This window comes from Ursus arctos, unplaced genomic scaffold (genome assembly GCF_023065955.2).
Source record: "Ursus arctos isolate Adak ecotype North America unplaced genomic scaffold, UrsArc2.0 scaffold_23, whole genome shotgun sequence".
Lineage (NCBI taxonomy): Eukaryota > Metazoa > Chordata > Mammalia > Carnivora > Ursidae > Ursus > Ursus arctos.
This window is the reverse complement of record NW_026622908.1, coordinates 37,661,176-37,680,807: the sequence shown is the minus strand read 5'-3', so window position 1 is coordinate 37,680,807 and position 19,632 is coordinate 37,661,176. Positions and strand designations below refer to the sequence as shown.

The following is a 19,632-nucleotide window of genomic DNA, read 5'->3' as shown; positions in this document are numbered from 1 at the left end:
AAGCTACCACTGGGACCTCAGGTCCTGACATTGAATCTGATCTTGTTCCTCACCCTGCTGCTAACGTGTTACACCGTCCTTGGGGCTGGGGCTAGAACTCCGGCTATGCTCATTCCTATGGAGCTCTGCCCGTGACCATCAGAACCTGTCCACTGCAGGGCTCACCTAAGCCTGAGGACTATGTTCCCACACTCATCTTTGGGAGTGTGTGTGCATTTAAGTGGGTCATGTGTAAGGAAGAGTAGCTTGCTTCATCTGCTTCCTCTGAGTGGCCGATGGCTTCCTCAAGGGGTTTCTGAATGAGTCGAGGGAGAGAGAAATCATATCTGCTGCATATGGGCATTCTGCAGGCACGGCCTCATGGAGCCCTACTCTCAGTCCTGAATCAAGAATGTAGAAGAGCAATAGTCTCTGCCACCGACTGAATTCCTGCCTAGGGAGAAATATTTCATATATTCATTCACTTGGCCAAGATTTACCTTCTAGGTTCAGAGATGTTGCTAAATACTGGGGAGACATCCTGGTTGAAGTCTACCGATGCTAGGTCCCCTGACGGACACAGATAAGAAAATAAATTTTTGCACTGCCTTGGCAAAGAGGGATAAGAGGCATGTGTTGCTCATCAACAGTGATTCTAACTCAGCCTTTGTCTTTTAGGCTCGGAGCGGCGTGGCTGCTAACATTCTGAGCTCTCTGTGTGCTCTCATGGGTTTTATTCTCCTCTCTGTCAACCTGGCTGCTTTGGATCCTACGTTTTGGAATTGTACCTTGAACAAAGAGGGCAAGGTGCCCAAAGGACATCATTTTTTCCGTTTTCTCTGGCCATATGCTAAGGTTAACTGTTCCATGGCCAAAACCATTCTGGCTGTAAGTATTCTTAGACAGGTTTTCCAATCTCTGGAAGGTTCTGAAATCCTTGACTTTCGTTAATCCTTCTTTTGAAGATCTGTCTAATTCTTTCTAGTTTGGGTATCTCGGGGAAGGCCAGGGCCATGCGAATGGGAGGGGACTGCTTGACTGAGATAAAGTGGCTAGGCTCTGGGGTTACATACCAGTGAGATGAAATGGAAGAGCAAATGTCAAATCAAGTTGATGATGAAAAATGAAAACTTACTGTTGATAGAGTTTCTTAATAATCAAAATATTTGTGTTGTTAGAGGTATGAAATAGGAGTTTGTTCAACCAAAAATCTTGGCACATGGAATGGTAAATTAAGAAAGGGAAAGACAGCAGGAAGACCCAAGTGGTCAAGAAACCTGGAAAGTGTGTGTGCTGGGGTGTTAACTCAGTCTGAGTGGACACTGGGCCCAGCACTGAGAAGCAGAGAGAAGGAAACATGGCCTCAGAGGTGAGGGCTTCTCCTCCTTGCAGGGAGCACAGTGATGAACAGGATTTATCAGGGGAGAAGGTAGCATCGTTGTTGTTTGTGGTAACTTGCCAGGGTGGGATTTCTTAAATTGGGAAATAAGAGATGTAGGAAGATGGAGAATGGGAACTGATTACGGTTGCCATTATTGGGAAAGAAAGCAACGAAGTTTGGCTCCTAGACATAATGTCTTCAGTTGGAGCATCAAAGTGCATGTGTGTGTTTAGAAAGCCCCGGGAAAGACACAGGCAGCATAAGAATAAAGAGGCTGCGCAGTGTCTGGTGTCCCACAGTCACAAAAGCGAGTTACATCAAGGCCGCAGTTGGAGGATGGCCAGATGCTAACGGAGTTGGTCAAGCACGCGCTTGCACCCCTCTCCTTGTGGACCTGGCGCCCTGCACTTCTCTGCAGGTTCATGATATTATAATGAGAAAAGGCACATGCAAATGAGGTTGATAGTAATTGGCATAAACCAACACATGGGGGAGGAAGCCCCATGTTGGGAAAAATTCTGGAGAGAAGCTGGGAGGGATTTGTGGAAGGAATAAATATGCATTCATGAGGGATAATTTTGCTTTATACGCAAAGGGATTATACTGCGCATGCTTGCTGGGACAGTTTCTAATTAATGTAAACAAATTGTATTTCCTCTTGAACTGTACGTAAAGAGACTAGAGGTTTGTGCAATCACATTTTCTCTCCTGTTCCATCAGGTTGCCAGGTCTGCATGAAGGATGCCTCAGGACAGAAATGGTAGAACCTAGTCTTTGGGCGTCGTATCTTTTTCGAGCTGGTGTGGGTTGTTAGCAACGGAGGCAGCTCTGTTTATGCTACGTTTATTGCCTTGATTTTTCTTTCTAACTCTTATGGACATCAAGAAAGGCTAAGAAAGCCCATCCAGAGGGGGTGTTCATGTTGAATTTTACAAAGGGCTTGCACCAATGAGGTCAAAACCTCACTGATTCTCAGGTGTGTCTGAGAAGGAAATATCACTGTGTATATTTGGTAAGTGTGGAGACTTCCGGCTCACACAGCTACTAAGTGGTAGAGGTGAGGCCAGAATGGAGGTTGTCCTGTGTCAGTCCTGGACATTATTGTGTCCCTCACTGAGTGAACAGTGTAATCGGATGTCGCTGTGTTTCATCGGGATAAGAAACAATGCACAAGGCGGGTTATGTGTAGCTGATGTGGTTCTGCTCACCCCCCTCTCAAGGCAGTAAATAAGCAAATGAAGCCAGCTGCAGGCTAGCAGGGAGCACTGTTCTCCTGCTGCGGATGTCCTTCCGATGGTTGAGGTGGTCAACACTGAACAGGCATGAGGGCGTCAGTTGACTCAAGCACCGCCAACCTTGTCTTTCCTGAATTTCAGGGAACTCTGTCTGTGATGCTGATTTGCACAGTGCTGGAGTTCTGTCTGGCCTTGCTCGCTGCTGCAGTTTGGTGGAAAGAGGCTCAGTCCAACTTTGCTGGGGTGAGTGTGCTGGCTGGCCTCCCTGAGTCTGCCAGGTATATCTCCGGGTCTGGGCTGTGTTGAGTGATGTCAGCAAGAGTCGCCTATGGGTCGGCAGGTGTAGGTCACAGGATACACATGGGAGACGGCTTGATGGGGGTGGAAGACAGATGAGGAAAGCAGATGGCAATTGAGTAGCTGACCGGCTGAGGATTGACTAAATGGGATGGCTGAACCTGAAAAATTGACTGGTTCAATCTTTCTATTTTGTAAATGCAGAAACCTGGAACTTAGGTGGCTTGCCCAGCATTGCGTATGAGTTTGCGCCCAGGTGCCCAGAATTGGTTTGTGTCCTTTCCAGACAGGAACACTTTCTACCACAGCCCTAGTCTCTCTAACCACCTTGACTTGGTCAAGGCCATTTGCAAACATGACTCGATTCATAAATGTCCTATGCTCTGGTTTTGCCTTCCTATGATCTCAAAATTCTTTTATCACTTAAAAGATAGTTTTAAAAAATAGTTGTTTCAAAGTCCACGGGACAGCACCCTACCACCCTCATGGATTTATGGCTTCATTTCACTGGATTACAAAACCTTGATTTATCCAAAACTGTATTAAAGAAAGCAGAATGAATATTGAGCTAAGGAGCCACACTTATGTAAAGAACTTAATGACATACTATTCATTCATACTATAAAGAACTTAATGACATACTATTCATCTTGTAAGCAATGTGTGTGTGTGTGTGTGTATATATATGTATGTATATATACACACACACACACAAAGATGGAGGAAACGATATCAATATATATATATATATATATATATATATATATATCCACGCCATATGTGTGTGTGTGTGTGTATGTGTGTGTGAACCTGAACCTGAGTGATGTCTGAAGAACTAACATATGAAGAACAAGCATATGAAGAACTAACATATTTTGTTTCTTTTAGAGTGTCCTTTTCTTGCCTCAGAGTTACAAGAATAAATCCACCATACCTGCAAAGGCATTTTCTGACCCTGGAAACGAAGAACTACTGCCTGCTTAGGGAAATATTCATCAGAAATTTGGTTTTATGATGCTGTATAAAAACCAACCAAAAAGATTCAACTCAAGAAAGCAAGTTTGAATTCTCTGAAAAGTAGGCTTTTATATTATGAACATTGAAAATAATATATCTTTGTTTTCTTGTTATGGAATATATGTGTTCAATGGGGGGGGTCTCTTGATTTGCCATCAGGCAAGGTGCAGATGTGTACATTACCACTGCCTAGACTGCCAGATAGACATGTCCCAAGAAACTAGACAGAATTGTGTGATTCAGAGGTCATGGTGAAGTAAAGGAGACAACTCTTTCTTTCTTTTTTTTTTTTAATATTTTTTTTATTATATTATGTTAGTCACCATACAGTACATCCCTGGTTTTTGATGTAAAGTTCAATGACTCATTAGTTGCATATAACACCCAGTGCACCATGCAATACATGCCCTCCTTACTACCCATCACAAGCCTATCCCATTCCCCTACCCCCTCCCCTCTGAAGTCCTCAGATAAGTCAAGCAGAGAAAGACAATTATCATATGGTTTCTCTCATCTATGGAACATAAGAACTAGGAAGATCAGTAGGAGAAGAAAGGGATAAAGAAAGGGGGATAATCATAGGGGGGAGTGAAGCATGAGAGACTATGGACTCTGAGAGACAACTCTTTCTTGTCCTCCTTCATTGCAAACAGGAGTCAACCGAGTAATGGTGGTGTTCAGACTCTTTCATCGTAGACGCTAGTGTTGCATCACATGATTATTCTCATTACAACATGCAGACATGCCCCCCACGATTAAGTGTCAGCAGCTGTGTAAGTAATTGGCTTCAACATAAATCCGTATTTCATTACTATTATGTGTGTTTTTTCCACACCACCAAGCCATCAACTCGGTACTGACACTATCTATCTACCTGGAGATAAATAACATCACAACCCACACAGCTGAAGGGCTCAGTGGTTACAGATGGAAGTTCTCAAGACCTCCTCTTTGGTTCAATTACTTTCTTAAGAGTGGCTCACAGAACTCAGAGAAACATTTCATTTCCTGGATTACCAGTTTATTATAAAAGGATATAACTGTAGAAGAGCCATAAGGAAGAGAAACAGAGGGCAAGGATTGGGAAGGAGTTTGGAGCACCACTGTCCCGGAATCTCCCTGGGTTTACCAAGAAGCTATCCCAATCCTACCCTTTGGGCGGTTTATGGAGGCTTTGTTACATACCCACGATTGATTAAACCATCAGCCATTGGTGATTAGACTCAGTTTTTAGCCCTCTCTCCTTTCCAGATGTCGTGGGGGGTGGGGGGCAGGTGGACTGAAAGTGCCAATCCTCTAATCTAAGGTTGGTTCCTCTGCCTGGGAAGGTTCCCCAACCCATCCTTAGGTTCCCTGAGGGCTTTCCCAGTCAGTCAACTCATTAACATAAAAAAAGACACCTTGACTGCTCTATCACTCAGGAAATTCCACAGATTTGTGCCAGGAACTAGATGGAAGACTAAATATATATTTCTTATTATAAATATCACAAAATCATCCTTACATAATTGTGGAAACTCATTTGTTTACTTTTCCTTTTAAACACAAAGTAAGTCAACAGTGATAGATATAAACCTAAATTTGAACTCCCTTCTTCCTCATCAGCTATTCAAACAAAACAAGCAAACAAAGCCTAACTAGAATATTTATTAGGAGTCAGCCAGTTCATATTTTTTCCTGATTTCAAAATAAGAAAGAACACTTGTTCAGGTGTAAATGTTAAGCCTCAACACACACACATGCACTCACACACTCTCTCTCTCACACACACACACACACACACACACACACACACACACAAGCTGGTGCTGAAAGACTTCTCCTTATTTTATATAAGCTGCATTTCCTGGAATGATTTTCTCACGTTTCCCCTGTCCTGACCCACTATGTCAGGGTCATACTCCCTGTGTCAGATCTGATGCTGTTTCCCCGTTGGGTTTTTCATTCTGAGAGGAGAATGTTGGTTTTTGCTTTCAGCTCTTTCTTCAAACTCTCTCCTCCTTGTCTCCTCCCTTTCTTCTCCCTCCCTCCCTACACACACAGGTACACCATTCTTCTTATTTATTTGCTTATTGTGGATATTCAACATTTATGGGCACTTTGGGGGTACCAGACACTATGCTGGATGCCAGGGTTACAAAGGTGAATAAGATACACTCCTTGGCTTCAGGGAATTCATAATCAATTGGGGAAAACAGATGACAGTAACGGTACAGAAGCACCATACAGGGCACTAAGTGCTATTTGAGCACAGACTCAAGAACACTCTTCTCTGCCGAAAAGAATGTAGGGGATAAATGTGCGTGTGCATGTGTGTGAGAGAATGACTCCTTCCTTTGAGAACTCCCCAGTGGACACTCCCAGTGGGGCTGTCAACCACATGGGGCCACCCTCCTTCCACACACAGTTGGTTGACTCCACTGTATCCCCGCCACGCCACTCCACCACTTCCATCATGATTCACCAGCAAAATGTCTAGTACTGGAGCTCCTCCTGGGCCTCCCCTAGCTTTGACTCCTTTCTCAGAAAAGGCGGCCAGCCCTTTCGGCAACACTCTAAGTCAGTTCTCATCATAGGTTCAACATAACTGCTAAGTAGCAGTGCCCCTCTAGCGTGCGTGCGATGAGCCTGCCGTCTACCTGGAGATATGAGACGTATTGAAAACACATGTATGAAGTGCTTACCATTACATCCAGCACACAGAAGATGCTCAGTTACCTTGAGTTGTGTTTTCTCTTCGGTCACCTCCCCCCCAGCTCCCCTACACCAAGTTGATCCTCTAATCAATTTTAATTTCAATCCACCTCTGGGATTTAGAAACCGATTAATCTCATCAAATCCTTCATTTCTTCGAGAGAGTCTGTATACTGCTTTAAATGGAGAATCTTAGACAGCAATTTTATTTTGCTGCAAAGGAAGATTTTAGCAGTAATGGCCCTTTTCAGAGCTTCTGCCACAAGTGACTCTCCTGACATCCAGTGGTGATAAAAAGAAACACTTTCCCCCCACATAAATAGAAAGGCAGGCCAGTGTAATAATTCAGTATCCCTGGAGAATTTCCCTGCAGGCAGCTAATTTGATAGCACGAAATCATACCCACAAACTTGTCTGCACATGTCATCAGTGAGGGGGGACACTGCATCTTTCAGAAATTATTTATTATTTGCATCTTCAAAAGGACACAAAGCATAACCATAAAGGAGCTGAAATGGCTAAATTCATATGAAATAAAGTACACTTCAATATGAGATATTATTAGAGAGAAAGAGGGATATTTTATAATGATAAAAGGGTCAGCAGAGCAGGAAGAAACAAGTGTAAATAAATGTGTACTTAACAGCAGAGCCCCTCAAATATAGGAAGAAAAACTGATAGAACTGAAAAGAGAATTCAGCAATATTGGGTTTCAATATTTTATCCTCAACCACTGATAGAAAAACTAGACAGAAAATCAAGAAGAAAATGAAAGACTTGAACACTATTAACCTACTTAACCTGATGAATACATAGGTGATGGGTAGTAAGGAGAGCACGTATTGCATGGTGCACTGGGTGTTATACGCAACTAATGAATCATCGAACTTTACATAAAAAACCAGAGATGTATTGTATGGTGACTAACATAATAAAAAAATATTATTATAAAAAAATTCTAACAAAATAAAATGTATACTAATAAATAATAATATTAATATAATATCATAATATATAAATATGTATTATATTATTAAAATCCTCCACCCATTTTGTGAATGGGTTTTGAGTGAAACTAACGAATATCATGAAATACCACTCCCCGAATTATGTTATATGGCAAAAGGGCTTTTGAAGGTATAACTAATATTACTAGGAGTTGATTTGGGGTTAATCAAGGGGAGATTGTCTGAGCAGCCCTGACCTCATCACACAAGCCCCTTAAATCTGGGTCTAGACGTCAGGGACTGAGGAAATCAGAGATTCAAAGCAGCAGAGACATACTCCTGTTGGCCATGATGGGGCCGCTGCCACGTCTTAGAGTCATGTGGCAGTGAACGGTGAATGGCCTCCAAGAGGCCCCCGGTTGACAGCCAACAAGAAGATGGGACCTCATTCCCAGTGTCGTTAGGAACTAAACTCTGTCAGCACCCTGAATGAGCTTGGAAGATGCCCGCATGCCCAGATGATACAGCAGCTCTGGCCAACACTTGATTTTTGCCATTTGAGACCCTGGGCGGAGAACCCCATCCCGCCATGCTCAACTCTGGACCCAAGGAAGCTGTGAGATAATCCATTTGGATTGTGTTAAGCCATGAAATTGGGAATCATGTATTTTTTCTACAGCAACAGAAAACAAATGCCAATCACATGCTCGAACTTAAAAGACAGGAAATTTTGAAAGATTGAAATACTATAAAGTAAGTTTTCTGAACAGAACAGAATTAAATGAGTTATCAATAGCAGAACGACATTGTAGAATCCCCACATAACTGTAAATTTAAATCACTCACTTCTCAATTGACCTTGGGTCAAAGAAATCAAAAAAAGAAATTGGAAAATATTTTAAATTGAATAAAAAAGAAAACATATCAGAATGTATGGGAGGTGGCTAACGCTGGGCCTAGAAGAAAAGTTATAGCTTTAAGTACTTACAGCAGAAACAAAAATGTCTCAAATCAATAACCTAAGCCCCCTCCTATCAAACTAGAAAAAACTAAATTCAAAAACTAAATTCAAAGGAAGCAGAAATTAGGAAATAATTAAGTCTAAAGTAAAAAATCAAGGAACGGAAAACAGAAAATAATAAAGAAAAATCAATGAAACCAAAAGTTGATTCTTTGAAAATTCCAGCAAAATTGACGACTTTCAGCTGGACAGACCAAGTGAAAATGAGAGAGAAGACACACGTTATCAAAATCAGTCATGGAAGAGGGGGCACCACCACCAACTCCACAAAACTTAAAAGCCGTAGAGGGCATTAAATATAATTCTGGACAATTTTATGCCAGCAATTTACACAAATAAATGAAATTATTAAATAGACATAAGTTACCAAAACTGATCCAAGAAGAATTAGAAAACATGAATGTATCTATAACAAGTGAAAACGTCAAAATAATATTCAAACACTTTGCCACCGAGAAAAGCTCAGACCCAAATAGTTTCACTGACGAATGTATCTATCAGATAATTAAAGACCAAATAATAATCCATGACAAATTCTTCACAAAAGAAAGGGGGGGGCACTCTCAACTCATTCCATTAGCCAGGATTACCCCGATACCAAAGCCAGAGAAAACACTAGAAGGAAAGAAAGCTACAGAAAAATATGCCTCAGGACTGCCATCTTCCATCTTCCTCAGGTCACAACGACAAAGTCAAATCAGGTGCCCATTCTGGTGGGACATCTTTTATCACGGTATCAGTCATCACCTAGCCAAGGGGCATCCCACCTGGAAGCTTGTCTCACAGTCTTTGTGGGGCCATTCTGATGCCACCAGCTTCCGCAGTGTTTCCACGGCTTCCGGCTTCCGTAGCCGTTGATCATCATAAGGCAAAGGAGGGAGAGCAGAGCACGTGCCCCTTTTTGAGTGTAGAGGATGCACCTCTCCCTTAATCCTTTTGAAACTCAATTCTCAAGAGCCTTGTCAACAGATGGAGGGACAGTCTACCAGTGCCAGCCGTCCAGGTTCCTTTGGCTGGCACTCCCCCTGCTGGCCAAAAAGGGAAAAGCTCACTTTTGTTTTGGCTAAGTAGGAATGCTGAAAAGAAATTTTAGCTCACTTGCCACTTTTTTTTTTTTTTTGCAGTTTCTTACTCATCCAATTTGCTAGGTCCTAAGATCAAGTTTCTACCGTTTCCATATTATACCAGGAAGTTCTATGATCACTAACTGATTTTAAAGGCTCTGCTCCTTCCCGCCACAGTGGTTCAGTAACCACCTGGGCATCCCCTTTATCAAAAGCATCCTTTTTACCTACAAATAAATCCTTAGCAATATCTTTAGTTAAAGATGAATCCGGGTCTTCAGTGCGATATCAATTCTGATGCCAAATGTTCCAACAGAAGCAGGTAGGGTTGAATTTCTAAAGAAGACTCATACGACCCAATAGGACTCTGCGTACGACTTTAGGATCTATTGCAGAGATAGAACACGGTATCAACAATAGCATTAAACTAAGGATATACGTTCCAGCTAAAAACCACCTCGCAGCAGGGGTCCATCATGCCAGGCTTGAGTTCCAATTGCCTCCCCCTTTCCTCTGGAATGCACGTTCTGTTTTTGATAGGGAATCCCAACAGAATACCTCAGGACCAAGGAGCCCCAAATTGTAGTGGTGGTTGGACTTCTTCCCCCTGGCTTGTTCTGGGGGCATGTTATGTAACCAGCCCCAACAGCACACATTCTGTGGTCTCCCTGAAGCCACGTGCAAATCACTAGTCACACTGTTTTCAATAAATAATGCTGACACGCTGGCCCAAACCACCCAGAAACTCCTCACACCCATGGTGACAAAGCAACACAACGAGTCAATGTGTTCATGCCTTGACGAAGGGTCAGCACCTTGCAGAGACTCCCCCAAAACGGCTCAGGTGGTTATAGGCTTGCTGAAATTAACAGGCACGGGTTTTGACAGACCTGTTTTGACTAGTTACTGCTTGTGTGAGCTTGGATCAATCCTCAGCTTCCTTTAAAAAAAAAATTCTAAAATACATATAATAAGCAGATCCTTGTGTCATGTGAGGACTGGAAGAAGACATTTGGAGCGCCATTGACTCTACCTCTCTGATGTTTGAGATAAGGGAAAAGAAACATTTTCACCTTTCAAAAGTGAACTGTCAGCAAGGAGAAAAAGTATGTGGCGCAGGGAAGGAGCCAGGGTTTGAAGTTATTTTTTTTGTTGATAGGGGCGTGTTGAGAACATCACAAGGACTAGAACAGAATTATTAATATAAATGTCATTCAGGGAGTTGGAGTCCAAATAAAAGAATCAAGTGAAACCAAATACGATAGAATATTTACCATCAGAAGAGTTCAGGAAGCTGCTAAGAGATCTGTTTCTGAGCTTGGTAGATTGTCGATTATCTTCCAATACTATTAAGGCTAGCTTATCTCTACTGCCCTTATATGTAAGCCCAAGTTGGAAATAAACACGTCTAGAATAACAGTTCTGCCATAACCATCCTTCTCCAGGGCAGAAGGCAGGGGGGCCACTCCCTGAAAGACATGAAGCACAAGGTCCCAAACCAGGATAGGACGGCTTTATACTTAAAACCCCAGCAACCTCGGACAGACGGCAAGGTAGGTGCAGGGCATTTTCGGGATCATGTATTCTGGTAGAATTTGGCAATGATTCTGTGATGAGTCTGGGCTGGGGATACACAAAATCCCTGGATTGGGAGCAGACCCAGGCTGGCAGAGTGAGGACCCGGGGAGGGGAGCGGGGAGCAGAAAATCCTTTCTCTGCCAATTCGGTGGTTGTTCTGTGTCAGTATCTTCTTCCTGTTACCTGTTCGGCAAGGATATACGCACCGACAGCAGTGTCACAAATACTTCACCTACTGCCCAGAGTCAACAGACCGCTCTTGCCCCATTTGCTTCCATGTTACATAATAAAAATAAATAAATCTTTATTTACCAGCCCTGAGCCTCCAGCCCCTTTTGCCCCCTTCTGCACTCAGAGACAATCATTAGTTTTCCCTTCTTATCCATGTAAAATTTTTAACCACATGCATATGTGCTCATACACAGGTTAGGACAGTGTTTTATTTTAAAATTAGAGTTTTGGAAGATAAAATGATCTTCTTCACCAAAAGCTGAATATGTCCTTTTCTTAAACTCCGAAATACACAGAGAGGTTTTCACAGAGGCAAATGTAAACTATATGGTCAAAAGTAATTCAGGAAGTTAATTCTTAATTCTGTTGTCCTTTGCATCAGAATTCATGTTTTATCCATAAAAGCGTTACTTGTTTTTGTTTTAGAATTTCAGCAATATCATCCTTTCATTGCTTATCATTAATTCATTTAAAAATAAAGGTTATTCTCCCACTATATGCCAAGCGATGGTCTAGATGGTAAAGAAACAAAAATAAGGAAAATCTTAAATTACTAGGATGTCACAGCCAGAAAAAGAAAAACATCTGTGACTACGTTTTATACTTAGCTTGAAATATTTTGCAAATATTTGATTTAATCTTTAGAAAAGAAGTGTCTCAGTGAGGGTGTCAGAACCTGATTATCCAGGTATATCTAGTGAGAGTGAAAACAGAGCAAACCTTTTTGGCATGAAATTTGGGATGTGTAACACATGCTATATAAGCCTTCCGTTTTGATGCCATAATCCCACCAGAGGAAATTTTATTATAAATATTAATGTTAAACGGATATTTATTTGCAATAGCAAAAATATCAAATATATGGCATCTTGAGAATTTTTATTAAATTATACCATTAGCCTTTTTATGAAATATTGTACAAATGTAAAAGTGATGATTAGAAGACACTTGGAAAGATTTTTAATCTATAACACTAAGTGTAAAAAACTCAGAGACAAGTATACACATAAACCATAATTAAGCGCTCAAAAACCATTTATGTATATCAATGAATATTGAGGTGGAATGGAGACAAACGTTGCTAGTTGTGTGCAGTTAATCCAACTTTACATGAATTTTTCTCTGTTTTTCAAAATCTTATAATGCATTTACTATGTTAAGTACATGAAGATAGTATAGATTTGGGGCACCTGGGTGGCTCAGTCAGTGAAGCCTCTTACTCTTGATTTCAGCTCAGGTCATGATCTCAGGGTCGTGAGATCGAGCCCCACGTTGGGCTTGGTGTTGGGTGTGGAGCCTGCTTAAGATTCTCTCTCACCTTCTCCCTCTGCCCCTCCCCCCCCACTGGCTCACTTGCTCTCTCTCTCTCTCTATCTCCCAAAAAAAAAAAAATAGTATAGCTTTCTAGAAAAAAAAATAATAATTTAGGCTTAGAGGAAAAGGCCAAAAGAGTGAGGTCTATTCTGTTCTATTCTAAAAATTGATCATATTGAAATTTTAGGCAATGATATAGGAGAATTCATAGGAAAGCTTAAATTGCTCTTGTTCTGAGGAGAAAAGAAATTAACTGGAATGTTGCTGCTTATTAAATAACTTTGATGAATTATCTCAAAAACATTACATCATAAAGTCCTTATGAGGTGAGATAAGCTTTGCTGTTCCTCAATCACAGCTGAAGAATAGAAACTCGGAGAATATACGTGAATTTTCTGAAGCCCCAGAACAAATAACTGGGAGAGGTGGGATATTTGCCAGGCTGTGCCTGACATGAAGGTAAGCATCCTTTCAATCAGATTTCACCCTTCGCAAGGGTGAGCATCTTTGATTCCTGAAAGTGATAATAAAACTGTCCAAGCCCCAGTGGCACCCCATTTACCTGCCCCTTCCTGTCTCCCACTAGGGTGCTGCAGAATCCCATGTTCCATTGATTTCATCCTGCAGGGCCTCAGAACCCACCCTTCCAGGCTTCTAGTAAGGGTTGCTTCTCATCTCCTTCAGATAGATTTGTTGAGAGCCAAGGTAACAAGTTTTACAGGTGATACATTTTGCCAGTGTCATCTCTTCCTATGTAATATAACCCTCTCATAGTACTACGAAGTGTGCTGCTGCTTTCTTTGAAACCCCTCCCAGAAATGTGTGCAGCATCTTGCACCCTGAGTGTTCTGGGGCTTAATGAAGAACTCGATGTGTGGTCTTTTTCAGAATGAGCGGTGTCGTTGGTACTGGTGAGTTTGTTGAGAGCATTTCAACAAATGAAATTCGAAGCATGCAGGTGGGACAAGCAGACCCATCTGATTCCGCTCACCATCTACCCAGCAAGCTGCATCATTTCCTTAAAAAGAATCTGCAACCCCTGGGTGTAAGTTACCTTTAGTCCTGTAGACATTTGAGGGTGAGTATGGAAAATTAAGTGGTCTATAATTTTATTTCATGCCAATTCATAAGATTAGGTAAGAAGTGGATGAGGAAAATATATCTGGGAGCACCGTTAGGTCAAATGTTTTGGTGTGAAGCTGTTCTGGGCTCCCAGAGATCAAATGGGATGTTTTTCCCAAACATAATATCCCCATGAGGTAGTATCCATCCACGGGGCTTAGTAAACCAACACAATTTCTTTGGATTTCACTCTTCCAAGGTTTATTTTTAAGAGCCAATTAAAATGGAAAAGATCAAGTGAATTCATATGTGATCCCGAGATTGAGGGAAAGACGTCTCTAATTGTGGAGAGTTTCTACTTCACTCCTATGTTCTGTTTTTCTTCCTCCAGGTAGCTCAGATAATGATTGGCCTGAAATGCTGCTTATTTGGGATCATTGAGATTTTTTTTTACTGGTTCATTAATGACAGGAGTCTTTTATTCTGCTTTTATATTGGCTACCCATTCTGGGCTGCAGCGTCGGTGAGTATATCTGTCAGAAGTACTTTGGGAACCAAAGAAGTTATTTAGAAAGGAAAAATATATTTAATAGTTTATCCTCTTTTTTTTATAGACAACAGCTGAGATTCTTTTTAGCAGAGGCACCATGCTGAGTAGATAGGGAATTTGTAGGCAAGAAGGTGACAAAAGTAGCCTCGGCACCAATTGCAGGAGCTTGGCAAAGAAAAAAAAAATGCCCTTGAGTCCCATGCTCCCTGCTTTGAAGGGAGCGATCATTCTGAACTGAGATGATCCAGGCATACGTTAGAAAGCAAATGAACGTTCAGGTTAGAATACGTTTGGATAGATCAGGATGGGGGTGTGTAGGACAGCATCATTCTTCCCGTCCAACCGTGTCACAATTGATGGCATCTAAGTGGAGCTCTTGCCTCACCTTCTCTCCACATCAATATTCTTCCATCCATACACCCAAAATACACTCACATTCAACTTGGTTCAGTTCAATGATTTGTTCTTTAGGAATATCCTGTTAGAATATACATATTGACTGGGAGAGATGTGGGGTTCAGGTTAGGTCATCCAGGGTGGAGGTGGGTGATGTGGATGGAAAGGAGTTCTCCCCATGAATGTCTTCCCTGTCTTATGAACAGTTCATCACATCTGGATCTTTGACCATCTCATGTACAAAAAAACAAACAAAATTTCTGGTGTGTATCATTTTCCCTTTTGCTCATTTCATGAGTTAATAAGAACAGTGGACCCTGACTCTCTCCACAAAGCCAAACCAACACAAAATTTGAATATTCCAGTCCATTTCATTGACTACCTTGCAACTTTTTCTTCAATGATCTATTAATTCTTTAGAACATGAGGCATATACTTAGCTTTTTTAAGAGGAGAAAGTGTCCAACTGTATGAATTTTAGCAAACGTTTTTTAAAAATCTCCTGGTTAGAAGCAAAGTAAGGGAGTCTTTACATATAGACCCCACTGTGATGGTTGAAGAGATACATTTTGGAGGACTAAAATGGCAGGGAAGGATGGTGCATATGTTTGTGTGTTTGTATCAGGGAGCTTTTAATTCAGGGTGGACATATGAAAGATCACTCCTACCAGTGATACCAGAACAAATAGAACACCCATCATGTTGGCTTTGTCCATGACCTTTCATTTCAGAAGGACCAGATATTTCCTTCTCTCCCATGATGTGAGGTGGATTGCCAGCAAACTGCTTCAGTAACAAAGGAAATTGAATTGCTTATGAAGGATTGCCTACACTAGCCCGTGAGCCAGGGTGTGCTTCAAGGATACTGAAGATGTGTCTGGAAATACAAAAGGCCCTTCTACGAAATGCGCTTTTCTCTTGCAGGTTGGAGTCAGTATTGGAGCTAACATTATCAGCACACTACTTTCAAGCACTGGGATAGTTCTTCTCTCAAAGAATTTAGTTAATGTATTCTTATTTGAATGCTTGGAGTTATCTGAGTGTTCATTGATTAAATCTTTTATAAGTGTAAGTACTATTTTGTTGGATGGTGTTTTCACATGTGGTGCTTGTTTTCAGTTACATTAGTCCTCAGTGACTAAAGCCTACAATGATGTTTCTCAATGTTGAAAAGTAACAGGAGAAAAAAAAAAAAAAAAACCCAAACAAATGTAATCATGAATTTTGTTAAAAAACAAAATGAAACAAAAACCTGATTTTAGAATTGAAGAATTATGTGAGCGTGTCATTTGAAAAACATACTCTTATCATTCCAAATTCTCTCTCTTCTCTGGGCACACTGATCTATGTACAGTTTATTCTCCCCCACTGATCTATGAACAGTCTTTGACTGTTCAAGAGAGACCTGATCTGGAACATTAATTGAAAATTAGCCTAGGGGGCGCCTGGGTGGCTCAGTCGTTAAGCGTCTGCCTTCAGCTCAGGGCGTGACCCCGGAGTTCTGGGATCCTCCATTGGAAGCCTGCTTCTTCCTCTCCCACTCCCCCTGCTTGTGTTCCCTCTCTCCCTGGCTGTCTCCATCTCTGTCAAATAAATAAATAAAATTTTTTAAAAAAAGAAAAGAAAAAGAAAATTAGCCTAGGGATTAAAATTATTTAAATTAAATTTTTAAATTATAGTTAAAATTATACAAAATTTGGGAGCTGGTCTGCATCCTTTTAATGTTAATTTAAAAGACCAATGGACACAATAGCCAAACTGTAGAAGGAGCCGAGATGCCCTTCAACAGAAGAATGGATAAAGAGGATGTGGCCCACATATACAATGGAATATCACTCAGCCATCAGAAAGGATGATTACCCACCATTTGCACTGACATGGATAGAATTGGAGGGAATTATGCTAAGTGAAATAAGTCAAGCAGAGAAAGACAATTATCATATGGTTTCACTCATATGTGGAACATAAGGAATAGCATGGAGGACACTAGGAGAAGGAAGGGAAAAATGAAAGGGGGGGACAAGAGAGGGAGGAATGAACCATAAAAGACTATGGACTCCAGGAAACAAACTGAGGGTTTCAGAGGGGAGGGGTGTGGGGGGATGGGTTAGCCTGATGATGGGTATTAAGGAGAGCATGTATTGCGATGAGCACTATATGTTATACACAAACAATGGATCGTAGAACACTACATCAAAAACTAACGAAGTGCTGTATGGTGACTAACATAACAACAACAAAAAAAGCCAATGGAATGTTGGTAAATCCATCTTTTCTGTGAGTAAATTCGAATCATGTGACGTGCGTGTATGTATGTGTATGCATATGTATATGTGGAGTGTGTGTATGAAAGAGAGAGAGACAGACAGACAGACAGAAATCCTGGTGTGTTCATAGTCAGTGTTTGTCTAATACCTGTGACAAAATGGCTGAACTATGAATAACTGACTCTAGAATGTGAAGGGAGTTCTTTTGCAGAGCTTTGCCATTTAGAATTCCCGTAACTCGTATTTGTTTCTGTAGGAGTTTATGTATGGGTGCTCACTGAAGCAAGCTTAGTGTCAGATCCAATCTTCTGTCTGAAGAGAATGTGCATATCTTGGATAGGAAGTGCCTTGTTCTGCAAAATATCCGCCAACCCTTGCCCCCTGGGCAACCAGGATGAGAACATGGCAGGCTAAAGCTGGTTGGGGAAATCTAAACTCTTGCTCTTCTTCTCTTCCACAGAGTGTTGTGATCCTTCAAATGGTAGTGACTTGCATGCAGAGTTTTATTTCCTTCTCACTCTGTGGGCTCACTTATACGGTGAATGGCAATGAGATCAGCTGGGTGAGTAACCCTTTTTATCGGGAAGGTGAGGAAGCATTTAAAACATTTCAGAGAATCATAGGTGCTAAGTGTTAACTTCAATCTCTGGTTGAATAGAGTTGGCAAAACCACCACATCAAAGCACCCCCAAAAACTCTCTTAATGGGAAGACAGGGAGCCGGTGAGTTTAGACATCAGTGGCTCTGTGTTAGACTCACCAGCCATTCTTCCTCTACTCATTCCTTCGTAGAAACAGTTCATTCGTAGTGACTTACACAGTTCCCCTCATTCCCTCACACTTGCATTTCTTATCCTTTCACCCAAAATATACTGAATATGTATTATATTTCCTGGGTTGTGAGATAAGGAAACAGTGGCTTTGCCCATGTCTTCAACTAGTGAAAGTCATAACAGATAAAACAAATACTTAACGAAAAAAGTGGCAGTCAAGTAAGAGATACGATAGCTCTAGGAACACATAATTTAGGAGGCCAACGCCTTATCCATTAGGCGACCGGGGCTGACAGGAACACATAATTTAAATAGTAATTCCACACCTCGTAATTTTTCATGTAATCCTATCAACCGTATACACACCGACACGTTCATGTCCTCATGTGTACGTACATATCCCTATGTGTATATGTAGTCTCCCACATAATCACATGTCATAGATTCTGCAAAGCCCTCATAAATGGTTGGCCTTGCTATACCCCAAACTTATCATATCGATATTTCTGTTTCCGTGTCCCTAGGACAAAAGAGAAAGCAACATATCTCACTGTGCTCATGGATAGCATTTTTTTAAGATTTTATTTATTTATTTGATAGAGAGACAGAGAGCATGAGTGGGGGGAGGACCAGAGGGAGAGGGAGAAGCAGACTCCCCGCTGAGCAGGGAGCCCAACATGGGGCTCAATCCCAGGACCCTGAGATCATGACCTGACCTGAAGGCAGACACTTAACCAACTGAGCCGCCCAGGCACCCCTTCGTGGATTGCATTTTATTATTTTTATGGAATGGCCCTCTCTCTTACTCCTCCTCAAACTCCTGTAGAAGCTGGCATGGATTGTTGGCTACATAAATACCTGACGAGATCAATGAAAAGTATATTTTATTGTGGTTCCAGACATGGCTGGAATTGCCCTGTCTCTGCCTAGGCTGTCATGAAAACCTTGCCTGGCCAGGGTGTCTTGGCTTTGGCACTACTGACATTTTGGAATGAGTAATTATTTGTTGTGGGTTTGACGGGATGGTCTGTGCCCTGTAGGATGTTTGCAGCATCCCTGGTTCTATCCATTCGATGTCAACAATTTCTTCCACCCCCAATGTTGACAACCAAAATGTCCCCAGACATTGCTAAATATCCCCTGGGGGAGAGAGTAAGAGTACCATCAGTTGAGAATCAGTGAGCTACATAGAGCATTGCAGAGATAAATTGACAAGATCAGACAAAAGTCACTGAAAATTTAGGTGAAATCATTGTAAATGTCATTATGTCATATTTCTAGGTTTCTGCACTAAGTTGCGTGATCAGATCACATTCTGAAGATCCTTATCAAGACTTATTGACTCAACCTGAATTGTATGAAGACTTAGTGCTGCAAGACATAGACCCTTTTCACTCTGATCCATGAGACACCATCATACCATTCTTTACCACACCAGTGCCTCTTGAATCCATGATGGCAACCAAAGACAGATTTTCTTTTTTTTTTTTTTTTTTTTTAAATTAATAATGATTTTTTATTATATTATGTTAGTCACCATACAGTACATCCCCGGTTTTCGATGTAAGGCTCGATGATTCATTAGTTGTGTATAACACCCAGTGCACCATGCAATATGTGCCCTCCTTACTACCCATCACCGGTCTATCCCATTCCCCCACCCCCCTCCCCTCTGTAGCCCTCAGTTTGTTTCTCATAGTCCATAGTCTTTCATGTTTCATTCCCCCTTCTGATTACCCCCCCTTCCTTTATCCCTTTCTTCCCCTACTGATCATTCTAGTTCTTATGTTCCATAGATGAGAGAAATCATATGATAGTTGTCTTTCT

The 19,632-nt window shown here is 41.4% G+C and overlaps 2 protein-coding genes across 7 annotated transcripts in view; both read left to right on the top strand.

Annotated features, from left to right (window-relative positions):
- Positions 1-13,214, top strand: part of LOC125282033 (membrane-spanning 4-domains subfamily A member 6A-like) — a 45,500-nt gene extending 32,286 nt beyond the window's left edge. For 5 of the 6 annotated variants that reach the window (XM_048216048.2, XM_048216045.2, XM_048216046.2 and 2 more), the window contains 3 exons: positions 658-867; positions 2,737-2,838; positions 3,781-4,023. In XM_048216048.2, the coding sequence (XP_048072005.1) occupies positions 658-867; positions 2,737-2,838; positions 3,781-3,876 (408 nt within the window). In that variant the 3' untranslated portion in view covers positions 3,877-4,023. Of the gene's footprint in view, positions 1-657; positions 868-2,736; positions 2,839-3,780; positions 4,024-11,080; positions 11,189-13,116 lie in introns of those variants that run through there. The other variant, XR_007189125.2, reaches the window with a different exon arrangement.
- Positions 13,215-13,625: 411 nt separating this feature from the next.
- On the top strand, positions 13,626-19,212 carry LOC130544635 (high affinity immunoglobulin epsilon receptor subunit beta-like). The gene is made up of 5 exons (XM_057317216.1): positions 13,626-13,803; positions 14,212-14,343; positions 15,691-15,834; positions 17,494-17,595; positions 19,087-19,212. Exons 1-5 carry the CDS (start codon positions 13,648-13,650, stop codon positions 19,210-19,212), a joined length of 660 nt encoding a protein of 219 aa, XP_057173199.1. The 5' UTR covers positions 13,626-13,647.
- Positions 19,213-19,632: the final 420 nt, after the last annotated feature.

Bases quoted from the DNA above. Each gene is read 5' to 3' on its own strand.
- LOC130544635 (XM_057317216.1), top strand. From the start codon at position 13,648: ATGAGCGGTGTCGTTGGTACTGGTGAGTTTGTTGAGAGCATTTCAACA. The intron at 15,835-17,493 runs GTAAGTACTATT...TCTCTTCCACAG, and splicing joins TGATTAAATCTTTTATAAGT to AGTGTTGTGATCCTTCAAAT. The intron at 17,596-19,086 runs GTGAGTAACCCT...TCATATTTCTAG, and splicing joins ATGGCAATGAGATCAGCTGG to GTTTCTGCACTAAGTTGCGT.